A 22776-nucleotide genomic window follows, 5' to 3' on the forward strand; every position below is an offset into this window, starting at 1 on the left:
TTTCTGAAGGATAAATTCTTGAATGTGGACTTGCTGGGTCAGAGAATAGGTACCTTGATTTTGATAAGTTTTGTCAAAATGCCATGCATGAATTTACCAAGTTGCACTGCTTTCAACAGTTTGATAGAGTGCCCTTTCTCTAAAATTAGTACCCATTCTGGACTTTACCAATCTTTACTAAGCTGATAGGGAAAAGAGACTTAAATTATTTTAATTTGCATTTATTTAATCAATCATGACTTGGGGGTCTGCTGTCATAAGTTTATTGGCCACACATATTTCTTTTCCTGTGAATTATTTTCTGATAAGGTATTTATCTTTTACTTATTGAATTATTAGACCTTTTTATAATATATTAAGAATATTAGCACTTCACATATTTTGCATGCAATCTTTTTGTTAACAGCAGAAAAGAGATTTACTTACATAAACTCTGTGGTCCCCCTACTAAAAAATAAAAGCCTCCACAAAATTTTTGGTTATTGACACTATTTTAGTTCCCTAGGGATCCATAACAAAGTGCCACAAACTGGTGGCTTAAAATAATAGAAACAAATTCTTTCACTTCCAGAGGCTAGAAATCCAAAATCAAAGCACTGGCAGGGCATGCGCCCTTGGAGGCTTCTAGGGGCAGATCCTTCCTTGCATCTTCCAGCTGCTAGTAGCCCCAGGTTGTTCCCTGGCTTGTAGATGCATCTCTGCCTCCATCACATGGCACTCACCTTGGATGTTACTTGGATTGGGGCCACTCTCATAACTTTGCCTTAACTTGTTTATATCTGTTATGACCTTATTTGGAAACTATGTCCAAGTAAGGTTACATTTCAGGCACCAGGGTTGAGACTTCAACATATCTTTCTGGGGGACAAAGTTCAACCCACAACAAACATGCACCCATTATGAAGTATCAGCTATCGCTAACATATTATAAACATGGTAAGGACCGGGACTAGGTCAATCTTGCTCCATATTTGAATCCCCAGTATGTAGCACAGCGTCTGGTAGGTAGTGGCCCCTCAGTGATTTTTTTTTCTTTTGAGACAGGGTCTTGCTCTGTTGCCCAGGCTGGAGTGCAGTGGCGTAATCATGCCTCACTCCAACCTTGACCCTCTGGGCTCAAGCAGTCCTCCCACTTCAGCCTCTTGAGTACCTGGGACTACAGGCATGTGCCACTACACCTGGCTAATTTTTGTATTTTTTGTAGAGACAGTGTTTCACCATGTTGTTTCCTAGGCTGGTCTAGAACTCCTGGACTCAAGCGATCCGCCCATCATGGCCTCCCAAAGTGCTGGGATTACAGGCATGAGCTACCATGCCTGGCCAAGGTGTGTGTTTTATGTTCCCCAGATACCTGTCCTGAAATGAATCTTTGAGAATATGCAGACAAGCACCCAAACTAGAACCAAATTTATTGACCAGAATTATTGGGTTGGATGAAACAGAAAATAAACCAACAGAACACTTAAAAATACAAGTTTATTTTCTTTATATTGTTAAGTCTAATTACCAATTTATTTCAAAATCATGAAAAGCAGAGCCTAGCATACCAAATGCTAGGTCAGATTTGCTCTGGAAACTTACTTTCTAGATAATTTTTTGGACTTACTTAAAAAATAATTAATTTCCATTAATAGAGCACTAACAGCCTCCAACTTATACTGCAGAATTCCTATATGTAATCTTTTTTAAAAAAATTAATCACCTGAAAAAGATATATTTACTACAGTTAAGTCTTTAAGTCAAGAGTTTTCTCTGGGAATTGATATATTTTATCTATAATGTCTCCACTTCCCCATACTTTCATCAAAGTATCACTGAAGCAGTCAAAGGCAGTCCTTTGGGGGTAGGTCTACAACATCTGCTTAGGTTTATTTCAGTGAACATGGTTCCAGTCTAAGGGCAATGGGCCACTGTTCTAGGTCCTAATGTACAGCCATAGAGATGAGGTATTTTGATTTGAACAGAAGCAACATTTTGACCCAGGCACTATATTTACTCATGCAGACGTGGTAGACCATGTGTGCTAAACTGAACACCAAAGCCATCATTCAGACGCACACAGTGCTGGTCTCATGGACCCATGCAGTCACACAGAGCCTCATGCTCAGAAGGGCACTGTGCTTGGTGTGACAACTGCTGTTACCATCTTGAATTTCTTAATAATTTTTGAATGATGGGCCTGCATTTTCATTTTTCACTGGGTTCTGCAAATTATGTTGCCAGTCCTAGATAAACATAAAAGTTGGTTTGGCCTGATTCATCTGACTTGTGATCTGTGTTTTCATTTGGCATTGAAGATAGAGCTGTGGGTAGTTCCCAGCAGCAGGATGATTCTAGTTCTAGAACATTTTCAAAGGTATAGAAGTTGTTGGTCATGTAATTCACCAGGAACAGTAAAGGAAGGAAGCCCACAAAGATGATTTTTATTTATGTGTAAGATTATAGAGCTGAAATTATCCTCTTTGGAATATGGAAGAATCAAGCCCAACTGTGAGATAGATATATATATATGTGTGTGTGTGTGTGTGTGTGTGTGTGTATATTTATATAGGCATAATGAAAGAACTGGTTCATTTGAAGAGGAAATATGTATGCACATGTGCCAATAAGCTAAATATAAATATATTCCTCTCTAATCTTTTTTTTTCATCAAGAAATTATTTCAGCAATTCAAATAAAAAGAAGAATCTGTACAAGGTCTGAGCTTGGCTACTGTTTATCAGAATAGTGAAAACATCCTCTTCTGAATTAGAAAGTACTCTTCCTGCCTTTCTTCAAAAGAATAGTAGGGAATAGTTGGTCCAGAAGGGCCGCAAAATGTTTATCCTCCATTTACAGACAGGAATAAACATTTCATTATAGGGCATGGTCCTCTGTACAGGCGGGTAGAGTGTGATTTTAAAAGAACAGACAGGTTGCCAAAGAAGAGGAGTTTTTTTCTAGATACCTGTGAGACGGGAAAAAGCTCAAAGGGCAAGGAAGAAGAATCATCTAGACCTTCAAAGGCCACACAGGGCTTCCAGCTCTGGCTGTGAATTAGAATCACCTAAAGAATCTAGAAAAATATTGATGTCTGGGCCTCATCCCACAGTAATTAAATTACAACCTGGGAATGGAACTCAGCCAAGGGTGTTTTTATTTTTTATTTTTTTTGAGACAGGGTCTCGCTTTGTCATCCAGTCTGGAGTGTAGGGACATGATCATGACTCTCTGCAGTTTCCACCTCTTGGGCTCAGGCAATCCTCCTGCCTCAGACTCCTGAGTACCTGGGACTACAGGCACACACCACTATACCCAGCCTTTTTGTTTGTTTGTTTGTTTAAAGAGATGGGGTCTCACTGTGTTGCCCAGGCTGATAAGGGTGTTTTCAAAAAGTGTCCCTGTGGATTTTTCTTTGCAGCCAGGCTTAGGAACCACTGGGCTTTTGCACACATTAAAAAAAAAAAAAAAGTCCGGACTACCTCAAAGTCAAACAGGTATCTATTTTTAAAATTAAAAAATTAAGTATATATTTATATCTGATTATACTTAAACATAGACACTGTTAACATAGAGTTTTTTTCTATGTAATGTATTAACTACAGGTAATTACACAATATTTTATAAATAATTTAATGGTCTCTCTAAGGTTAAACAATACCTCCAATAAATAACAATAACATTTAAGAGATGAAAATATTTTTAAAGTAAGATATCTCAATTATTTTTAGGAAATCTGAAGGATGTGTCAAAGTTTAAAAGTCCTTTAAATGGGAAATGGATAAGACAAGTAGTGTTCTTCCTAACTTGGAATAGTTTTAAGATATCAAATATCTTCTTCCATTAAAAAAAGAAGAAACTGTTCAGGTCAAAGTTTAAAATTAAGGTATTTGGAAACTAATTCATATTTTCTAGAATGCCTCCTTTAATAAGACACTTAAAAAAATCACTAAACATCTTTACAAATAAGTACCTAAGATTCTAATAATTCTTGAGAAATAATTCTTTTTCAACTAATTTTTGAGTTCTAGAGTAAAAGTGTTCTTGAAGATTCCACAAGTCTGTAAAGAGTTGTGGGAGCATCGCAATTGATGAAAGAGGGAGGCAGGGAAAAAGGAAGAGAAGAAATGTCAGGCATAAAAGGGGCCCTGTAGTTACAACCTGCTGCCATGCAGGAGAAAGCTATACTAATCATACTAGATAACTCACTCTTGTGGACAGAGTTGACACAAAAAGTTTCATCTCTCTTTTTTCATATTCATAACCCTGGAACAAGACCAGCAGAGGAAGGTCAAGGCACAGCGGTCCGGATTTCCCCTGTTGTGTTTGTGTGTTTTAGTTGTACGTGATAAAACAACTTAATTGCAAAAGACACTGAAAAGACTAACTCGCTTTCCTTGCTTTTAGCACACCACTAACACCTGCAGACACTAAGGAGCTGTTTGGAACCATCATTTAAGGAATGAGACAAAGGTTACAATGATTACATCTTTTTCTTTAAAGAGCTTGAGGAACACAAAGATAACCAAAATTGAGACTAAACCCAGATGAAAATAGATGTCATCAATTATTCCAAAGAATTTCCAGAAGCACTCAATAGTAAGATAGTCAAAATATCAGGGACAATAAGGAAGTCATTAGTCTGTTTAAACCGAGAGTATACTCCAAAGCCACAGACAAATGAGAAAAAACAAACCTGCAAATAATCCTAGCACTGGACATTGCTTAACCAAACAATCAGCAATGCCAACATCTTTTCTCCAGGGAAGAGTTCAGGTAGGAAAAGAGCTATACTTCTGAAATGCCAGCTTTCACAATGTGTATTGCATTTGAAATCCAAGTTCGATGATTGCTCTGCTAATTTAAACCATAGAACACTAACTTGTTTTTGATTCTAGCCTAAAGTATTAGGCTGAATGTTTTTCTCCTTGTTTGATGCCAAGAACAAGATGTAGAAACCAATTAAACTGCACAGTCCATCCTTTGTCTCTGCACACTTCGATCTGATCAAGAAAATACTTTTTAGCATCCTCCTCATTTTTCCCCACTGTGAGGGCATCCCGGATATATTCAATGTCTTCTTTGCTTGTTAACTGGGGCATTCCGGTCATCAGCATCATGGAGAACAGGATGATCAGTAGGTTTGTGTGATGACGAAGGGCTAGATAAGCCTTAACACAGGTGTCCTGCATAAAGGAGAAGAAAATGCTGTTACTGTTGTTATGGTAACTAACAAGTAGGCTGAAGATTACAGGGATGTAGTGAAATGTACATAGCATTACCTGTCCATGAAGAGAAACCATCACAAACAAGGTAGGTCCCTGCCTCTGATGAGAAACTGTTTTTATAATCTCTTAAATACTTTCGTGTAGTTGTGTATATCCAGGGAGTGCTCAAGGAAAACTAATTGATACAGACAAGTTTCATCTTATTTCTTACTCTACCTTTTAAATTCGGTTTTTTTCCCAAGAGATTGAGGGTAGAAATTTCTGTAATTTCCGAAGAGCAATGAGTCAGCTTTTGAACATCATAGTAGAATCAATAAACTTTATGTAAGTGTAAATAATGTTTGCCAAGAACTAATGAAATCCATAGAACTAATGGAAATGTGTTTGAGATGTAGTTTTCATCTTTATTTTATACTCTGTTCAAGTCTAAGAAAACAGATGAATTAGCTTTTCACTGTCTGATAATCAAAATTGTTACATGAACTTTGAAATTTTAATACAAATTCTGAACACTGAGTGAGAGAGAGGGCTTTAAAAAATGCCATGGCTGATGGCTCATCAAAAAGCTTTGTAGCAGGTGATACAGGTGAGTTAAGTCTGCTTATTAAGCAACAGGTACGATTATGTCATTTAAATTGTTCCAAAGCACAGAAAAATGCAAGTCTCAATTTTACAACAGGAGAATAACCCAACCTTAATACCATAACTTGACAAAGATAGTATACTAAAGAAAACTAAAGTTAGTGATTATATATATAAATATTTCAAATAATATTGAGTATAATGTTAAAAGATTAATACACCATAGCCAAATAAGGTTTATTCTAAAGCTGAGGGATTAATTCACCATAAGGTACTATGTTAACATCTATTTTTGATTTAAAAATATATGATATCATATGTCATTAAAATATAACAATGTGAAGAATTATTTGAAATTATAAAAATAATTCTAAATAATGAAATACCAGAAAAAGAAGGATAAAATCAGAAAAGTGGGCCGGGCGCAGTGGCTCACGCCTGTAATCCCAGCACTTTGGGAGGCCAAGGTGGGTGGATCACTTGAGGTCAAGAGTTCAAGACCAGCCTGGCCAACATGGTGAAACCCTGTCTCTACTAAAAATACAAAAAAATTAGCAGGGCGTGGTGGCAAGTGTCTGTAATCCCAGTTACTTGGGAGGCTGAGGCAAGAGAATTGCTTGAACCCAGGAGGTAGAGGTTGCAGTGAGCTGAGATCACACCACTGCACTCCAAACTAGGCAACAGAGCAAGACTCTGTCTCTAAATAAATAAAATAAAATCAGAAAAGTGAAGGTAAACTTATTATTTACAAATGACCTAATTGTCTTGTAACACTGAAGGAAAAAAATAAAATATTACTGTAACTAGTTTTTAATAAACTAACTTTTTATAAAAATTAATAAATAGAATGCTGTAAATAGGATCCACAAGTTGGAAAGTAAAATGCAAAAACAGATGCTATAATCAATGGTAACAACAATAGCATGATTCCTAGGACTAACACATAAAACATGTAGAACCTATGTTTTTATAATTTTTATAATTTGTAATTTTTATACGCTTAAAAAATTATAAAACTTTAATCTCTGAAGAGCAATGAGTCAGTTTTTGAACATCCCTCAGTGATGAGACTGCTTATAATGATATAAATTATTCTTAATCTATAAACATAAAATTTCAATACAAATTCTTATTGGGTGTTTAAACTTAGATATGGTTTAAAGTTCATCTGAAATAATTAAGGCCTGAGAGAACATTTTGAAAAAGTATAATAATGAAAAGTAGTACTTGCCAAACCAGATATTAAGCCATTTTATAAAACTACATTATTAAAAACAGTGTGAACCAGTATCTATTTTTCTCCCAAAAAGACAAGAAATTTTGTGGAACAGAAGGGAAAGTTCAGAGACATACTTAAATACATAAATATGATATATAATACAGGTGACTTTTCAAATTAGTGGGGAAAAGATCTATTATTTGATAAATGGGACCAGGACAAGTAGCTCATCATTTGCGGGAGAAAATAAAATTCTACTCCATGTGATATACCAAAAATAAATTCCAGATGAATTAAATGTAAAAAGGGAAAATATTTAAATATTCATGGAGTGGGAAAGGACTTTATGAAGATGACTTCCATGGTGGACTTTATGAGGAAAACATGGTGAGACTACAGGAACTTAAAACTTTTGAGAGAAAAAAAGCTATACATAATATTAAAAGAGGCTTAATGACAAAAGAAAATGTATTTGCAACATGACAGATCACTCTTTCAACCTCAGCCCCCTAATAGTTCTTAAAAATTAATAAGAAAGAGATAGTTGGCTAGAAATACAGGCCAAAAACAACAGAACTTCACACTGTAAGATATAAAAACGGATAAACCTATGAAAAAATACGCAACTTCATTAATACTCAAAAAAATGTAACTTAAAATGAGATGGAAAATTTACCTACAAACTGGACTTTTTTTTTTTTTTAGTCTTTTAAGGACAATATCCAATGTACACGTTTTATAAACTGATGGTAGATAGGAATACATATAATGTTACCACTAGATAATTTAATATGCGTCAAAAGTTTTAAAGTGCTTATAAATGTTACATAAGTTAATTGTGATGGTTGTTACATGACTGATGCATTGGTCAAAATTCATAGAACTGTACACCTAGAAAGGGTGATTTTACACCTCCAGCAAGCTGCAGTTGACCCAAGGAGAGGAGGCCAGTCTGTCTCCTGTGCGTCCCACACATCCCCCACACTGCTGGACAAAAGACAGGAAACCCCTGGCTTGGGCCAATAGCACAGACTCTCCATCCTGGGCTGATTGCACTGAGCCACTGCTGATCTGCATCTCTCTGGGGTGGAGTTCCCAGGTGACAAGCAAATGACCCTTGGCCATAACCACTACCACAGTCCCTTCCTCTGCTGCCTCCAAGTTGGGGAAGGAACATAAACACTGAGATTACCTGAGAGCTGCAGTGGGCATCCGAGGAGTGCCAAGTCATGATCTACAGCCAGCACTCAAGGGGGAGAGAAACCCACACTTACAGAGCAGTGAGAGGGAACATGGCTGCAACTGTGAGGTAACCTGGGGGAGCCAAACAACCAAGCAAGAGTCTACCAACTGACCAATAAGCCTAAGTGCCACCTGCTGGATCACACCCCAAAGCTTCAACACCAAAAATACCTCACTAATATACCTCCCTCTGAAACCAGGGATAAGAAGTCAGCTTCAAATAAAGACCCTGCACAAAGCCTCGGCCTGGTGAAAACATCCAGCAAATAATTCTATTGCCTGTACTCAATCTACAACTGTGGTTAAAGGAGCACCCACATGCAGAGATGAGAAAGGACCAACAAAAGAACTCTCGTGACTCAAATGGCCAAATTGTCATATGTCCTACAAGCAACCACACCAGTTCTCCAACAAGAGTTCCTAACCAGGCTGAACTGGCTAGAATGACAGACACAGAATTCAGAATATGGACAGGAACAAAGATCATCGAGATTCAGGAGGATGGAAAAACCCAATCCAAGGAAAGTAAGAATCACAATAAAGTGATGCAGGAACTGAAGAATGAAATAGCTGGTATAAAAATTAATCTAATGGGTCTGACAGAGCTGAACAACACAATATAAGAATTTCACAATGCAATCACAGGTATTAATAGCAGAATAAGCCAAGCTGATAAAAGAATCTCAGAACCTGAAGACTGGTTCCCTGAAATAAGACAGTCAGACAAAAATAACGAAAAGAGAATAAAAAGAAATGAAAAAAAAAAAAAAACCCAAATCTCTGAGAAGTATGGGATTATGTAAAAAGTCCAAATCTACAGATCACTGGCATCCCTAAAATGGAGGAGGATAAAGCAAACAACTTGCAAACACATTTCAGGATATCGTCCATGAAAACTTCCCCAAGCTTGCTAAAGAGGCTTACAGTCAAATTTGGGAAATACAGAGAACTGAGAGATTCTACACAAGAAGATCATCCCCAAGATACGTAATCATCAGATTTTCCAAGGTCGAAATGAAGGAAAGAATGTTAAAGGCAGCTAGAGAGAAAGGGTGGGTAACCTACAAGGGAACTCCATCAGGCTAACAGTAGACCTCTCCACTGAAACCCTACAAGCCAGAAGAGATTTGGAACCTATATTCAACATTCTTAAATAAAAAATCTTCAGCCAAGAATTTCATATCCAGCTAAACTCAGCTTCCTAAGTGAAGGAGACATAAGATCCTTTTCAGATAAGCAAATGTTGAGGGAATTCATTCCCACCAGACCTGCCTTACAAGAGACCCTGAAAGGAGCACTAAATATAGAAAGGAAAAACTGCTATCAGCTAATACAAAAACATGCTTAAACACACAGACCAGTGTCATTATAAAGCACCCACACAAGCCAACATAATAACCAGCTAAGAGCACAGTGACAGGATCAAATCCATACATATCAATACTGACCTTGAATGTAATGGGCTAAATGCCCCACTTAAAAGACAGAGTGGCAAGTTGGATAAAAAAGCAAGACACAATAGTAACGCTGTCTTCAAGAGACCCATCTCATGTATAATGACACTCATAGGCTCAAAATAAAGGGATGGAGGAAAATATACCAAGCAAACGGAAAACAGAAAAAAAGCAGGGGTTTCTCCTAATTTCAGACAAAACAGATTTCAAACTAACAAAGATCAAAAAAGACAAAGAATGGCATTACATAATGGTAATAGGTTCAATTCAACAAGAAGACTTAACTATCCTTAATATATATATAAAGTACTCTCTCTCTCTCTATATATATATAAAATCCAAATAAACACAATTAGAAATGAAGAAGGGTATGTTATTACTGACCCTACAGAAATAAAAACAACCATCAGAAACTACTACAAATATGCACACAAACTAGAAAACCTAGAAGAGATGGATACATTTCTAGACACATACACCCTCCCAAGACTGAGTCAGGAAGAAACTGATTCCCTGAACAGACCAATAATGAGCTCCAAAACTGAAACAGTAATAAACAGCCTATCAACCAAAAAAAGCCCAGGACCTGATCAATTCACAGCTGAATTCTACCAGATGTACAAAGAAGAACTGGTACCCTTCCTATATAAGCTATTCCAAAAAATTGAGGAGGGACTCCTCACCAGCTCATTCTATGAGACCAGAATCATCTTGATACTAAAACCTGGCAGAGACATTAAAAAAGAAAACTTCAGGCCAATATCCTTGGTAAACATCAATACAAAAATCTTCAACTAAATACTTGCAAACCGAATCCAGCAGCACATCAAAAAGCTAATCCACCATGATCAAGTAGGCTTCATCCCTGGAATGTAAGGTTGGTTCAACATATGCAAATCAATAAATGTGATTCTCACAAAGAACTAAAGACAAAAACCACATGATTATTTCCATAGATGCAGAAAAGGCTTTCAATAAAATTCAACACTCTTTCATGTTAAAAACTCTCAATAAACTAGGTATTGAAGGAACATATCTCAAAATAATAAGAGCCATTTATGACAAACCCACAGCCAACATTATACTGAATGGGCAAACCTGGAAGCATTCCCCTTGAAAACTGGCACAAGACAAGGAACCCGTCTCTCACCACTTCTATTCAACATAGTATTGGAAGTCCTGGCCAGAGAAATCAGGCAAGAGGAAGAAAGAAAGAAAGAACATCTAAATAGGAAGAGAGGAAGTCAAACTATCTTTGTTTGCAGATGACATGATTTTATATCTAGAAAATCCCATAGTCTCTGCCTAAAAGCTCCTCCAGCTGATAAACAACTTCAGCAAAGTTGTAGGATCCAAAATCAGTATACAAAAATCACTAGCATTCCTATACACTAACAATAGCCAAATCAAGAGCCAAATCAGAAAGGCAATCCCATTCACAATTGCCACAAAAAGAATAAAATACTTAGGAATACAGCCAACCAGGGAGGTAAAAGATCTCTACAATGAGAATTATAAAACACTGCTCAAAGAAATCAGAGAAGACACAAACAAATGGAAAAACATACCATGCTTATGGATAGAAATAGTCACTATCATTAAAATGGCTATACTGCCCAAAGGAATTTGATGCTATTCCTATCAAACTACAAATGACATTCTTCACAGAACTAGAAAAAACTATTTTAAAATTCATGTAGAACCAAAAAAGAGGCCAAATAGCCAAGGCAATCCTAAGCAAAAAGAACAAATCTGGAGGCATCATGTTACCTGACTTTAAACTATATTATTACAAGGCTACAGTAACAAAAACAGCATGGTAATGGTACAAAAACAGGCACAGAGACCGAAGGAGCAGAACAGAGATCCCAGAAATAAGGCCACACATCTATGACCATCTAATCTTTGACAAAGCTGACAAAAGCAATAAGGAAAAGACTCCCTATTTAATAAATAGTGCTGGGATAAACTGGCTAGCCATATGCAGAAGACTGAAGTTGGACCCCTTCCTTATACCACATACAAACATCAACTCAAGATGGATTAAAGACTTACATGTAAAACCCAAAACTATAAAAACCCTGGAAGACGACCTAGGCAATGCCATCCTGGATGTAGGAATGGGCAAACATTTCATGACAAAGACACCAAAAGCAACTGCAACAAAAGGAAAAATTGACAAGTGGGATCTAATTAAACTTAAGAGCTGCACAGCAAAAGAAATTATCAAGACAATGAACAGACAACCTACAGAATGGGAGAAAATATTTGCAAACTATGCATCTGACAAATGTCTAATATCCAGCATCTATAAAGAACTCAAATTTACAAGAGAAAAACAATCCCATTAAGAAGTAGGCAAATGACTCAAACAGATACTTCTCAAAAGAAGGCATACGTGCAGCCAATAAGCATACAAAAAAAGCTTAACATCACTGATCATGAGAGAAATGCAAATCAAAAGCACAATGAGATACCATCTCCCACCACTTAGAATGGCTATATTAAAAAGTAAAAAAATAACAGATGCTGGCAAGGTTGTGGAGAAAAAGGAACACTTATACACTGTTGGTAGGAGCGTAAATTAGTTCAACCATTGTGGAAAGCAATGTGGCGATTCCTCAAAGAGCTAAAAGCATGACTGCCATTTTGATCCAGCAATCTCATTACTGGATATATACCCAGAGGAATAGAAATCATTATGCCATAAAAACACATGTACAGAAATATTCACTGCAGTACTATTCACAATAGCGAAGACATAGAATCAACCTAAATGCCCACCAATGATAGACTGATTAAAGAAAATGTGGTACATATACATCACGGAATACTATGCAGTCATAAAAAAGAATGAGATCATGTGTTTTGCGGAACATGGATGGAGCTGGGGGCTATTATCTTTAGCAAACTAACGCAGAGACAGAAAACCAAATACTGCATGTTCTCCCTTGTAAGTGGGAGCTAAATGATAAGAACTTATGAACCTAAGGAAGGAAACAACAGACACTAGGATCTACTTGAGGGGAGAGAATGAGAGGAGGGAGAGGAGCAAAAAAGGTAACTATTGGGTACTGGGCTTAACGCCTGGGTGACGAAATGATGTGTACAACAAAACCCCTGTGACATGTGTTTACCTACGTAACAAACCTTCACATGCACCCCAAGCCAAAAATAAAAGAAAGGGTGATTTTTACTCTATGTAAAACATGCCTCAATAAACTTGGCTTAAAAAATATCTATATCCTTTTACCCAGCAACTTCCATACTAGGTATCTACCTTTAAAAATACTGAATAATTTTGCAGTGATTTATCTACAAGGATGTTCATTAGAACATGGTTTAATAATGACCTACAATAGGGGACTGATAAAAAAAGATTCACGAAAAGTACTTAAAATTGCATGTCCTGGAACTACCAGAAAGATACTGTAGAAGGATATTTAATAAACATGTAAAAGTGTTTAAGAAGTAGGTATAAAACAACGCATCCCATTTTAGTAAATTAACACAAAATATATAGAAAAAAGAATATAAATTTATAGGACAAAATACTAATAGTTTTCTTTTGCCTTTAGCTGATATTGTCTGTGACATTTGTATGTGGCAGAGTGACTGCAATGATAATTGAGGTCAGGCTTATGTCATTCTGTATGTCAAGGCTGGGCAGAGTACACATCATCCTATGCAATACAAAACCCATGGACTATTCTGGCATTTTCCAAGGGAGACAATATACATAAAGTGCCCAGCATGGAGGCCAGCACATAGTGAGGGCTCAATAAACGTCGTCCTCTCCCTTGCCTACCATCCCCTCTGCATTTCCTCCCTGTTCACCAAGAAGTGGGACACTTGTGTGGGCTGTTGAGGCTGCTGCCCAGCCATCACTTGTCCCCTGGAAGTGGCCCCAGTGCATTAGTGCTCTTGCATTCTTAATGACTCCACTTATGTCCGGAAATTATTTTCTTTTGCTCATCTGTAGGACCCACTGAGGTCTCTCTCATTTCTTCGTAATTACACAGGCTAAGTGCAGACTTCACCCCAGGCAACAGCCTCATTAATTTGCCAACTTGCACAATTTTCACAAGGACATAGATGGGGACGCCTTTTGGTTCTGAATTAGAGTACATTCTGATTTTTAATTATTTTCTATCCTTCTATACACTAGGGGATCCACACAAATCCCCTGCTGTGTGAGCCCACTGTGTGGTCAAACTCTTTTTAATAGAAAATTTTCGAGGAGGGAAATTAACCTAAGGCCAAGTTATTATAAAACCAATCCACTGGTGCTCAGTAAATACTTGTTAAGCAGTGACGCAGGAATTCACCTATCCCTGCTGCACCCAAGGAGAGGCGTTAAAGGAAAGAACTGCCCTGCTTTTCTCGAAGGCTTTCACTCATATAAAGAATTTCTGTTGATTCTAATTTATTCAGATAGTTCTAATTTTCACACAAGGATCTCTTCTATGAGAAAGAAATTTCTTCCCCAGTTTAACTGCATGTCCCATGCTTGTCAAACACAGTGTCCAGATTCTGACTGGCTGTACACACTTAGAGACTTGGTGCAGCTTTAATCACCCTTTGCCGAAAGGCAGTGTATTGTGGTGGTTAACAACACAGATTCACATCAGGCTGAATGAATTCTAATTTTGGCTTTATTACTGGTTAACTATATCACTGGAGAAGTCACTTACCCTCTTTTAAATATAGATTAAGAATAATAAGAATGATACCCATTTCATATTGTTGTGGTGAGACTTAAGTGCTACATAAGTAGTTGGCTATGATTACTAATCAATACCACGAGGAGCTGCATTATTGAATACACACTCTGTTCAATGCTAAGGGGCTCACTGTCCCTCTAAACCACCTGCCCACAAGGTCTCTTAGTAAAGGCCTAGTGGGTGAGGTAGGTTGGAGTCGGGGCTAAGCCTCACTCCAACCAGTGTCAAAGGGAGGCTGTCATGGCGCTAGCCCACTGAGGTGGGCAGGATGGAAGCATACAGCAACACTGGCTTCCTGCAGGTGGTTCTCTCACCTTGGGGGGCACAGCTGAGCACCTGCCCTGCCCACTCAGCCCCAGAAGTTTCATTTCTGCCCTTTGGACTCAGCCACAGGGTCTGTGGGAGTGTTCTGATACTACCTTGGCTTAGAGGCCTGTGGTTTCAGGGACTATGAGGATGTGGCCTGGGGAGCTCAGGGGAAAACACAGAACACAGAAGTTACTGGCTGTAATTTTCCCTTCTGCCAGGGCTGCCTCTCCTTGACCTCAAACATCCTCATTCTCTCCTTTTCAACTGACTGTTGAAGGATTTGTATTATTGAGAGAAGAGTAAGGGAAAAATCTGACTTCGGTGACTTGGTTTAATGCACTTGTTAATGAGCACAAATGTGGGGAACATTACATTATTATTAATGCCATTAGCTAGAACATTCTCCATTAGTAGCTAATAAATAGATTGAGCCTACGTAGTACATCTGCTCTCAATTTCATTGTTGATTCAAATGCCTTAATTATAGCATCTAGGACTAACAGAAAGAATTGTTGTTACAAAGCTACCGCCCTCAGAAGTCTTGGGAACAAAGGAATTCATTATCATTTCAGGGCCCAAACTTTTACTTGATTTGCTAACTGCCCCAAACAAACTACTTTTATATACAGCCTACTAATTTAACCACTGATGAGCTGTGGCTGCTACAGACTGTCTGAGGTCACATGAAATACTTTTCTTAAGATCAAAATCCTCCATATTCATCTAGAAATGAAGTGGAACCTCCACTGACTTTTCCTAAATGGTAATGTTGCCTCTGTATGCTAGAGGAAGGAGACAATGGATAAAAATCATTTCAGTCAAAGGCAGAGGATTTTATTTTATTTTTTAAATAAAAATCAAGGCATTGGCTAGCCAGCCTCTAGGAATTATTTTCGCAAAACAGAGAAGGTCACTGATTATTAGACCTAATAGTGCACGAGAGCACACTTTCTGGTAAATCCGAAAGAGGAGTGTGTCTGGTACTCGGCCATGCATTTGATGAGTTTGAATTAGGATTCTTATCTATAATTACTTGAAAAATGATTCTCAGACTAGCTTTGTCTACCAGGGTAAGGGCTGTACTGCCATCTTCTCGAATATTTAGCTAGAAGCACATTAGAAACCTAAATGCTACAATAAGCTATTCTACTTTAGTCAATATTCTGAACAGCGTGCACATAGGGGTGGGTGTGTATGTGTGTGTGTGTGTGCGCGTGTGTGATTTATCTTTCAGCCTTGTTCCGAAAAGGATTTAAGGTGGACTATTTGGAGATACAAAAGTCAAAATAACATTAGTTAGAAGTGGGTGAAAAAAGGAAAGGAAACAATCCACAATGGGTTGGGGAAGGAGGCTAATTTAAAACTGTACATCACAAGTCCTATATACAGTCATGTACTGCGTAACAATGTTTTGGTCAACCATGGACTGCATATATCATAGTTGTTTCATAAGATTATAATTCCATATTTTTACTGTAACTTTTCTGTTCAGATGTGTTTAGATACACAAGTGCATAACATTGTGTCACAACTGCCTACAGTATTCAGTAAGTAACATGCTGTAAAGGTTTGAAGCCTGGGAGCAATGGGCTATATTATATAGCCTAGGTGTGTAGTAGATTTGTGTAAGTTAACTCTATGATGTTTGCACAATGATGAAATTGCCTAATGATGCATTTCTCTGTATGTATCCCCATTGTTAAGCAATGCATGACAGTACTTGCTACAGGAAGTCTTCAAATATATCTCTAGCTAAAAGGACACTAATCTGTTACTCTAGTCAATGTTCAGAAAATTTAAAAGAAAACATCTCTATTTAGGAGAAGCACAGCGTTTCTAGAAACTAAGACCAACAGATATTTCACCAGAAGATCTTTATAGAGAGATTATGTTTTGTAATATGCTAAACAATGTCCTTGACAATATTCTATGTTAGACAAAATGTTCTAAAAGAAACTAAATTTGAGAGAATGATGTCAGTCAAAAGGTTATTATCTTTCCAGTTTTGGACTTGCATCTTTTCCAGAATAGTAATTTAAATTTGACAAGCTTAATAAAGTCCTAAATTTGACAACTCCCATAAGTCTGCATTATGGGGGAGATACCACACCAACATATTCAAACTCCTACAAATGGCTGATATCAGACCCTTCTTTGAGAATATGTTCCAATGCATAACATGGAGAGATAGTGAGTACTGAAAGTCTTCATAATGAGACAGGAGGCTGAGCCTGGCCTAGTCAGTGGGTTGGGGTGCAGATCCCAAGACGGAATCCTTTATCAGCTCAGTACATTATGGGTGACAGATAAACTGGTCATCTCCCACTTGACCCATAATAGACCTTAATTATGGTTATTTGTGATTAATCGAATGAGCTCCAAATGGCTTCTTTGCTTTGCTCTACCCTCCACCCCTTTAATCCAGCCTATGTACTGCTTCAAGTTGGACCCAAATTTCCTTTTTTGACTCAAATTCTACTACACACTTCCAGAAATATCCACTTTCTACCCACACCAGGTAAATATACTTCTTGTTCCTAAATACTGATTGTGTGTACTTTTCTAACTTCATGCACTTGCTTGTGCTGTTCTTTCTGTCTGGATGTTCCCTCCCTTCCCTGTATCTGCCTGGAAAAATGAAACTGAATTCATTCCTTAAGGCCTGAGAAAAACACACGCTTCTCTGAATAGCCCTTTTCTATCCTCTAGGGCAGGATTAATTGCTCCCTCTGCAAACCACTGTGGACACTGTTAGCACAAAGTATTCCTTGGCACGAAGTTGTGTAAGTAGCTCTCTTGCCATGTTCTGGGGCCATGCTCTGTTGTCTCACCTGTGCCCAGTGCAGTGTCTGACACACTACAGATAATCTGAATATATATGATGGGTGAATGCTTAATGTACAGAAGCCACGTTCAATATTGGACATAATTCACTACTTTAAAATCAGGATGCATTAGGGAACGATCGTATTTGAAAGGGACCAAACTGGGAAAATATCTTGCCTTGCCAAAGGCGGTACCTGACCCTTCTTTATGCCTCTCACGGTGCCTAAAATGTAGTATGTATTTAGTCAGTGTGCGTTGAATTAGTGTCTTACTTTGGATATGGTGAATAAGGCCTGGTAACTACAACAGGCTAGAGCAGGAGGCTGAGAAAATCCAGCCTAGCAGGTTATAGGTGTAGACAAGGATGAGGGCTACCACACAAAGGAAGGGGAGGTAGAGAATAGTGATCGGAAATGATGCTGAGGTGGCCGCAGTCCTTGGAAGAATGTCAGATCACAAGGTCTCTGTGGTCCCTGTGGCTGGGCTTGGGAGAATACTCGAGTCTCCAGCAAGAAAAATGACAGAAGGGATTAGGGCCCTAGTTCTAGCAGCTGGGTAACAAACAGAGGTACCTCTGGTGGAGAAACTGAAACAGAAGCAGTTAAAACAATGTGGGACCCAAGAGTAGAGCTCGACCACAAAAGAGAGGGACTGTGGTTGAATAAAGGTTCTTAAACACCTCCTGAGTCAGGACCCTGCATAGAGACTGGGCATGTGGCTAAGCCTCCAGGTTGGAGGCTTGGGTATACCCTGGCATGGGGATGAGAGTGCGGAACTGGAAACAGGGCAGGTCTGATGAAACTGGCAAGAAAATTTCCACAGTCATCCTAGATTAAAATAACACAATGAATGGGCTCCAGACTTCTTTCCTATAAAATGCTTCTTAAGAGTGACATCTAGGGGCAAGTGCCTTTTAAAGACACTCCTCAAATGACCTGCTTTGCATAGATTTGTCTGTGGATGTGTTATTTGGCTCCCCTGATGACTTCAGATTTGCTTGGTGGCTACTGTGTGCACAACATTCCAAAATGCTTGTTTATAAAAGAACAAGTTGTTCCTGCCCTTTAACCACTGTCCTGTATTGAATGTACACTATGTGTATATACTCCATGCTCTGTTCTCTTGGCAAAAGGTACAGCTCTGAGTGGAAAGGAATATGTAAGATTCATGTCAATAAAGAAATCTCTACAAAAATGTGAATATGTACCATATTACACTCACATATTTGTATTATTTAATGAAACATTAGATTTCACAGTCTGATTTATTTCCTCATCTAAAGTATGCATGTTTAACCTGCCTCCTGAAGGCTTATTACCTTCCACGTGACGGTGGTCTGTCAATCTGGGCCTGAGTTACTGTGAAACTCACGGAATACAATGTATGATATGGAAGGAAGACACCCCAGAGGTCATCCAGTTTTATCTAGCTCCTCCCCTACGAGGTGCTGTCCCTCCACTACTCCACTCAGCAAATACCTACCGACTGCTTCCTGTGGCTCAGCCCCTTATGAGGGACACAGGACACATGTGGCCCTGCTGCACAGAGCTCACAGTTGGGAGAGGGAAAGACCAAAAGCAAATCAGTACAAGTAACTGTATTTTGTGATATATGCAACGAAGGACCTGGCAGGGGACTGTGGCAAAGGGTAACAGGAGGGAACCTGATTTAAAACACTGCTCTGCAGAATGACATTTATGCTGAGACCACAGAGTAGCATAGAGCATTCGGGGAAGAAGGCAGTGGGTAGCCGGGATGGGGGAAGATGTGCAGGAAGGCCACAGTGATAAGGGAGCAGATGAGGGGAACAGTGTGGCGTAAGGCTGAAGGGGCAGGGGCTTCCTCACACAGGGCCTAGTAGGCCGAGCCTGGATATTTAGATTTTATTCAAAATGACAAACTACCATCTCATGGATGTTAATCAGCCTTACTCAGTTTGGAGAGATGAACATAGCTATTTCTTAAGTTTAGTTTTTAAGCAAATTCTGATTAATTTATAATTTTCTAAAAAGACCAAACAGTTAATTGAATGAAGGAGAAACTTTAACATGTTGACAGTATTATCTTTGGAAAGCAGGATAATGGATTTTTATATCTTTTGGTATTTTCAATATTTTGCTGGCTCTTGATTTTAATAAACAACATTTACTAGTTTTAAAATGTTAAAAAACAACACATTCGGGGCCGGGCGCGGTGGCTCATGCCTGTAATCCCAGCACTTTGGGAGGCCGAGGCGGGCGGATCATGAGGTCAGGAGATTGAGACCATCCTGGCTAACACGGTGGGACCCCGTCTCTACTAAAAATACAAAACATTAGCCGGGCGAGGTGGCGGGCGCCTGTAGTCCCAGCTACTCAGGAGGCTGAGGCAGGAGAATGGCGTGAACCCAGGAGGCGGAGCTTGCAGTGAGCCGAGATTGTGCCACTGCATTCCAGCCTGGGCAACAAAGCGAGACTCCGTCTCAAAACAACAACAACAACAACAACAACAACAAAACAAAACAACACATTCTGACATTTAAAAAAGTTACAAGCCAAATTTCATTTGCCAATGATATAAATATATTTGCGTATTATATATATTCTATAACTGTTCAGTGAAATTTAAAATAATGTGGTCTAGAATAAATTACCAATGAGTAGAAGCATTGTTTTCTTTTTTATTCCTCCCATAAGGGAGATTTTTCTATGGAGAATTTATCGAAATCGTCATCATTGAAATGTTTTGTTTATCACCTGTGTGTAGGATGCTGCTCCAAAGGCCAACAGATACTCCTGGGATCAAATGCTGGGCCTTGGTTTTGTGTTTCTCTATGTAATTATAGCTTGTTCCTGAACTCTCCCCTATTCTAGAAGTAACTGTGGCTATGGTCCTAGGCTAAAGTAGCTCCCTTGGGAAGCAGAGAGGTGGGATGCAGTAGAGCTTCTTTCAGCTCCTGTTACTTCCATGCTCAGGCCACCAGTTAGGTATGTTTTTCTTTTTCTTTGTGGATCAGGCTCACTTCACCCTTAACAAAAAAGTGGGTCAATTTTTCTCCATTGTTCCTAACACGTTATTCAAATATGCAGCATGTATTAGTTAACCTTATCAATTCAAAATAAGCAATCCACTGGAAATGAGGACGCCTTTAATTCAAAATGCAAATGTATACAACATTTCCCAGCTTCCCTAAAAATGGCAGCCTTTATTATACAAGATTCTAAGACACTATTTGGAGAGTTTAGAGATGTGGTCCCTGATCTTGAAGAACTTCAATTCTAAAATAAAAGATAAAACCAAGAAACAGAAAATCTTTTCAGAAGGCTTAGCAGTATGTAGAAGAAAAAAAAATTACCACGAGGTCAGAGTCAAATGATGAAAAAATCTGCCGCCCATCGTTGTCATGCTGTAAACTTTGGAAATTCTGCATATATGTAATTTAAAGCTGTGGTATTCAGGTTTTTTCCTGTTGTGAAGTATGAGGGAACATAGGGAGAGAGTGAGCAGAGAGGGGGTGGGGAAGGGGGAAGCAGAGCAGGTTGAGTTAGAACTCCATTTACTCTTCAAGCAGAGCATGCTACTTTGTTTTATATATTACCTGAGATCTCATTTCAAAAATGGTTTCTCAAAAGTTTTCAAAGTTTGAAGACACACCGTGATGACTACAACAATGGTGGCTGGCGTTTATTGATTCTCTCCTGTGATCTAGGTACTGGGCTAAGCATTCTGAATATTTCATTTAAGTAATCCCAAAAAAACCACAGCAAGTAGGTCTTATTATTCCCACTTTACAGATGAAGAGGCTGATGTTATGAAAGGATGAATAATCATCATAGATGTGCTTATTAAGTAGCAGGTCCAGCATTCAAACTCAAGTTTCTCCACTATAAAGCCCCTCCTTTTAACCATCATGTTAAGCCGTATGTGTGCTTAAGGCTCAACGTGTACAGATTCACAGGCGTTTAACGTGTATGCTTAACATGTATGTTTAACAGTACTCCAAAACACGGATACCACACAAGTACAACAAATGTACAAAAGTGTGTTTTTAGTGGGGCACACTGCCTAAACGTTGCTTTAGTAAAAAAGGTATGTGACTTGAGAAACAAGCTTTGGTCACTAAGGATGGAGAAATACTCCAGACTGAGAGGACAGACTGCACAAAGGCTCACTGCAAAGGTTTGTTGCTTTGGGTAGAAGATGCTGATGGGGGAAGCCAGCTCTCCTTGGCCTCCTCATACTGCAAATCTTTTTGTGAAAGAATATTTTGAAACTTAAAAACAGTAACAACCAAAGAAAGAGAAGATATGACAGGGTGACATGGGCACCAGGGGGTCTATGGGAATGTTGTTAGCAACAGGACAAATGTGCAGTCGTTCTAGGAAAAATTACTGGCTAAAAGGAAGAGAACATATATACAAAAAGAAGGAGAGCCAGCTGGGCACGGTGGCTCACGCCTATAATCCCAGCACTTTGGGAGGCCAAGGCGGGCGGATCACAAGGTTAAGAGATTGAGACCATCCTGGCCAATATGGTGAAACCCCGTCTCTAGTAAAAATACAAAAATTAGCCGGGCATGGTGGTGCACACCTGTAGTCCCAGCTACTCGGGAGGCTGAGGCAGGAGAATTACTTGAACCTGGGAGGTAGAGGCTGCAGTGAACTGAGATTGCACCACTGCACTACAGCCTGGGTGACAGGCAGGACTCCGTCTAAAAAAAAAAAAAAAAAAAAAGGAGAGCCTGTCAATGAGGCCAGATTCCTTGTGCATGTCTGATTCTTTAAGTTGCAGTTTATTGCTGGTCTGTTTGTCCGAAGCTAGTTGGATGAACCCCGCTGAGAGGAGAGAAGAAATGAGTGTTTTCCCCGCTTTAAATGGTGAAATTCTTCCAGGGTTTTTTTTTTGGAACCATTTCTCTGTTCCAGGAAGTTGTCAAAACATGTGATTTTTAACTTTAAAGAAAAACAGGACTGAAATGTGTCAAGTCTCTGGAAATAGTCTGAAACTCAATTGAGTTTATGCAGAAAAACACACACTAAAAATCACAAGACCATCTGGCCACAGAGATCTCAGTTTCTCTGACACCACCACTGGAACTGTGGGAGGGTAAGTCTTGTAATCACCATATTGAAAATCAGTCAGGAGAACAAACAAGAACAGACAGGTTTCAAAACAATATATCCTAGTTCCTGTTCTACTGAACTTTAAGGGTCGTGTCATCTCCCAAGGGTAAC

General features: G+C 38.7%; 1 protein-coding gene across 4 annotated transcripts in view; it reads right to left on the minus strand.

The window, feature by feature from the left end:
- Positions 1-1389: 1389 nt before the first annotated feature.
- LOC105475319 (phosphatidylinositol-4,5-bisphosphate 3-kinase catalytic subunit gamma) overlaps positions 1390-22776 on the minus strand; it is a 43749-nt gene continuing 22362 nt past the window's right edge. For all 4 annotated transcript variants that reach the window (XM_011730464.3, XM_011730462.3, XM_011730465.3 and 1 more), the window contains exon 11: positions 1390-5165. In XM_011730464.3, the coding sequence (XP_011728766.1) occupies positions 4887-5165 (279 nt within the window). In that variant the 3' untranslated portion in view covers positions 1390-4886. The remainder of the gene's footprint in view (positions 5166-22776) is intronic.

This window comes from Macaca nemestrina, chromosome 4, assembly GCF_043159975.1.
Source record: "Macaca nemestrina isolate mMacNem1 chromosome 4, mMacNem.hap1, whole genome shotgun sequence".
Lineage (NCBI taxonomy): Eukaryota > Metazoa > Chordata > Mammalia > Primates > Cercopithecidae > Macaca > Macaca nemestrina.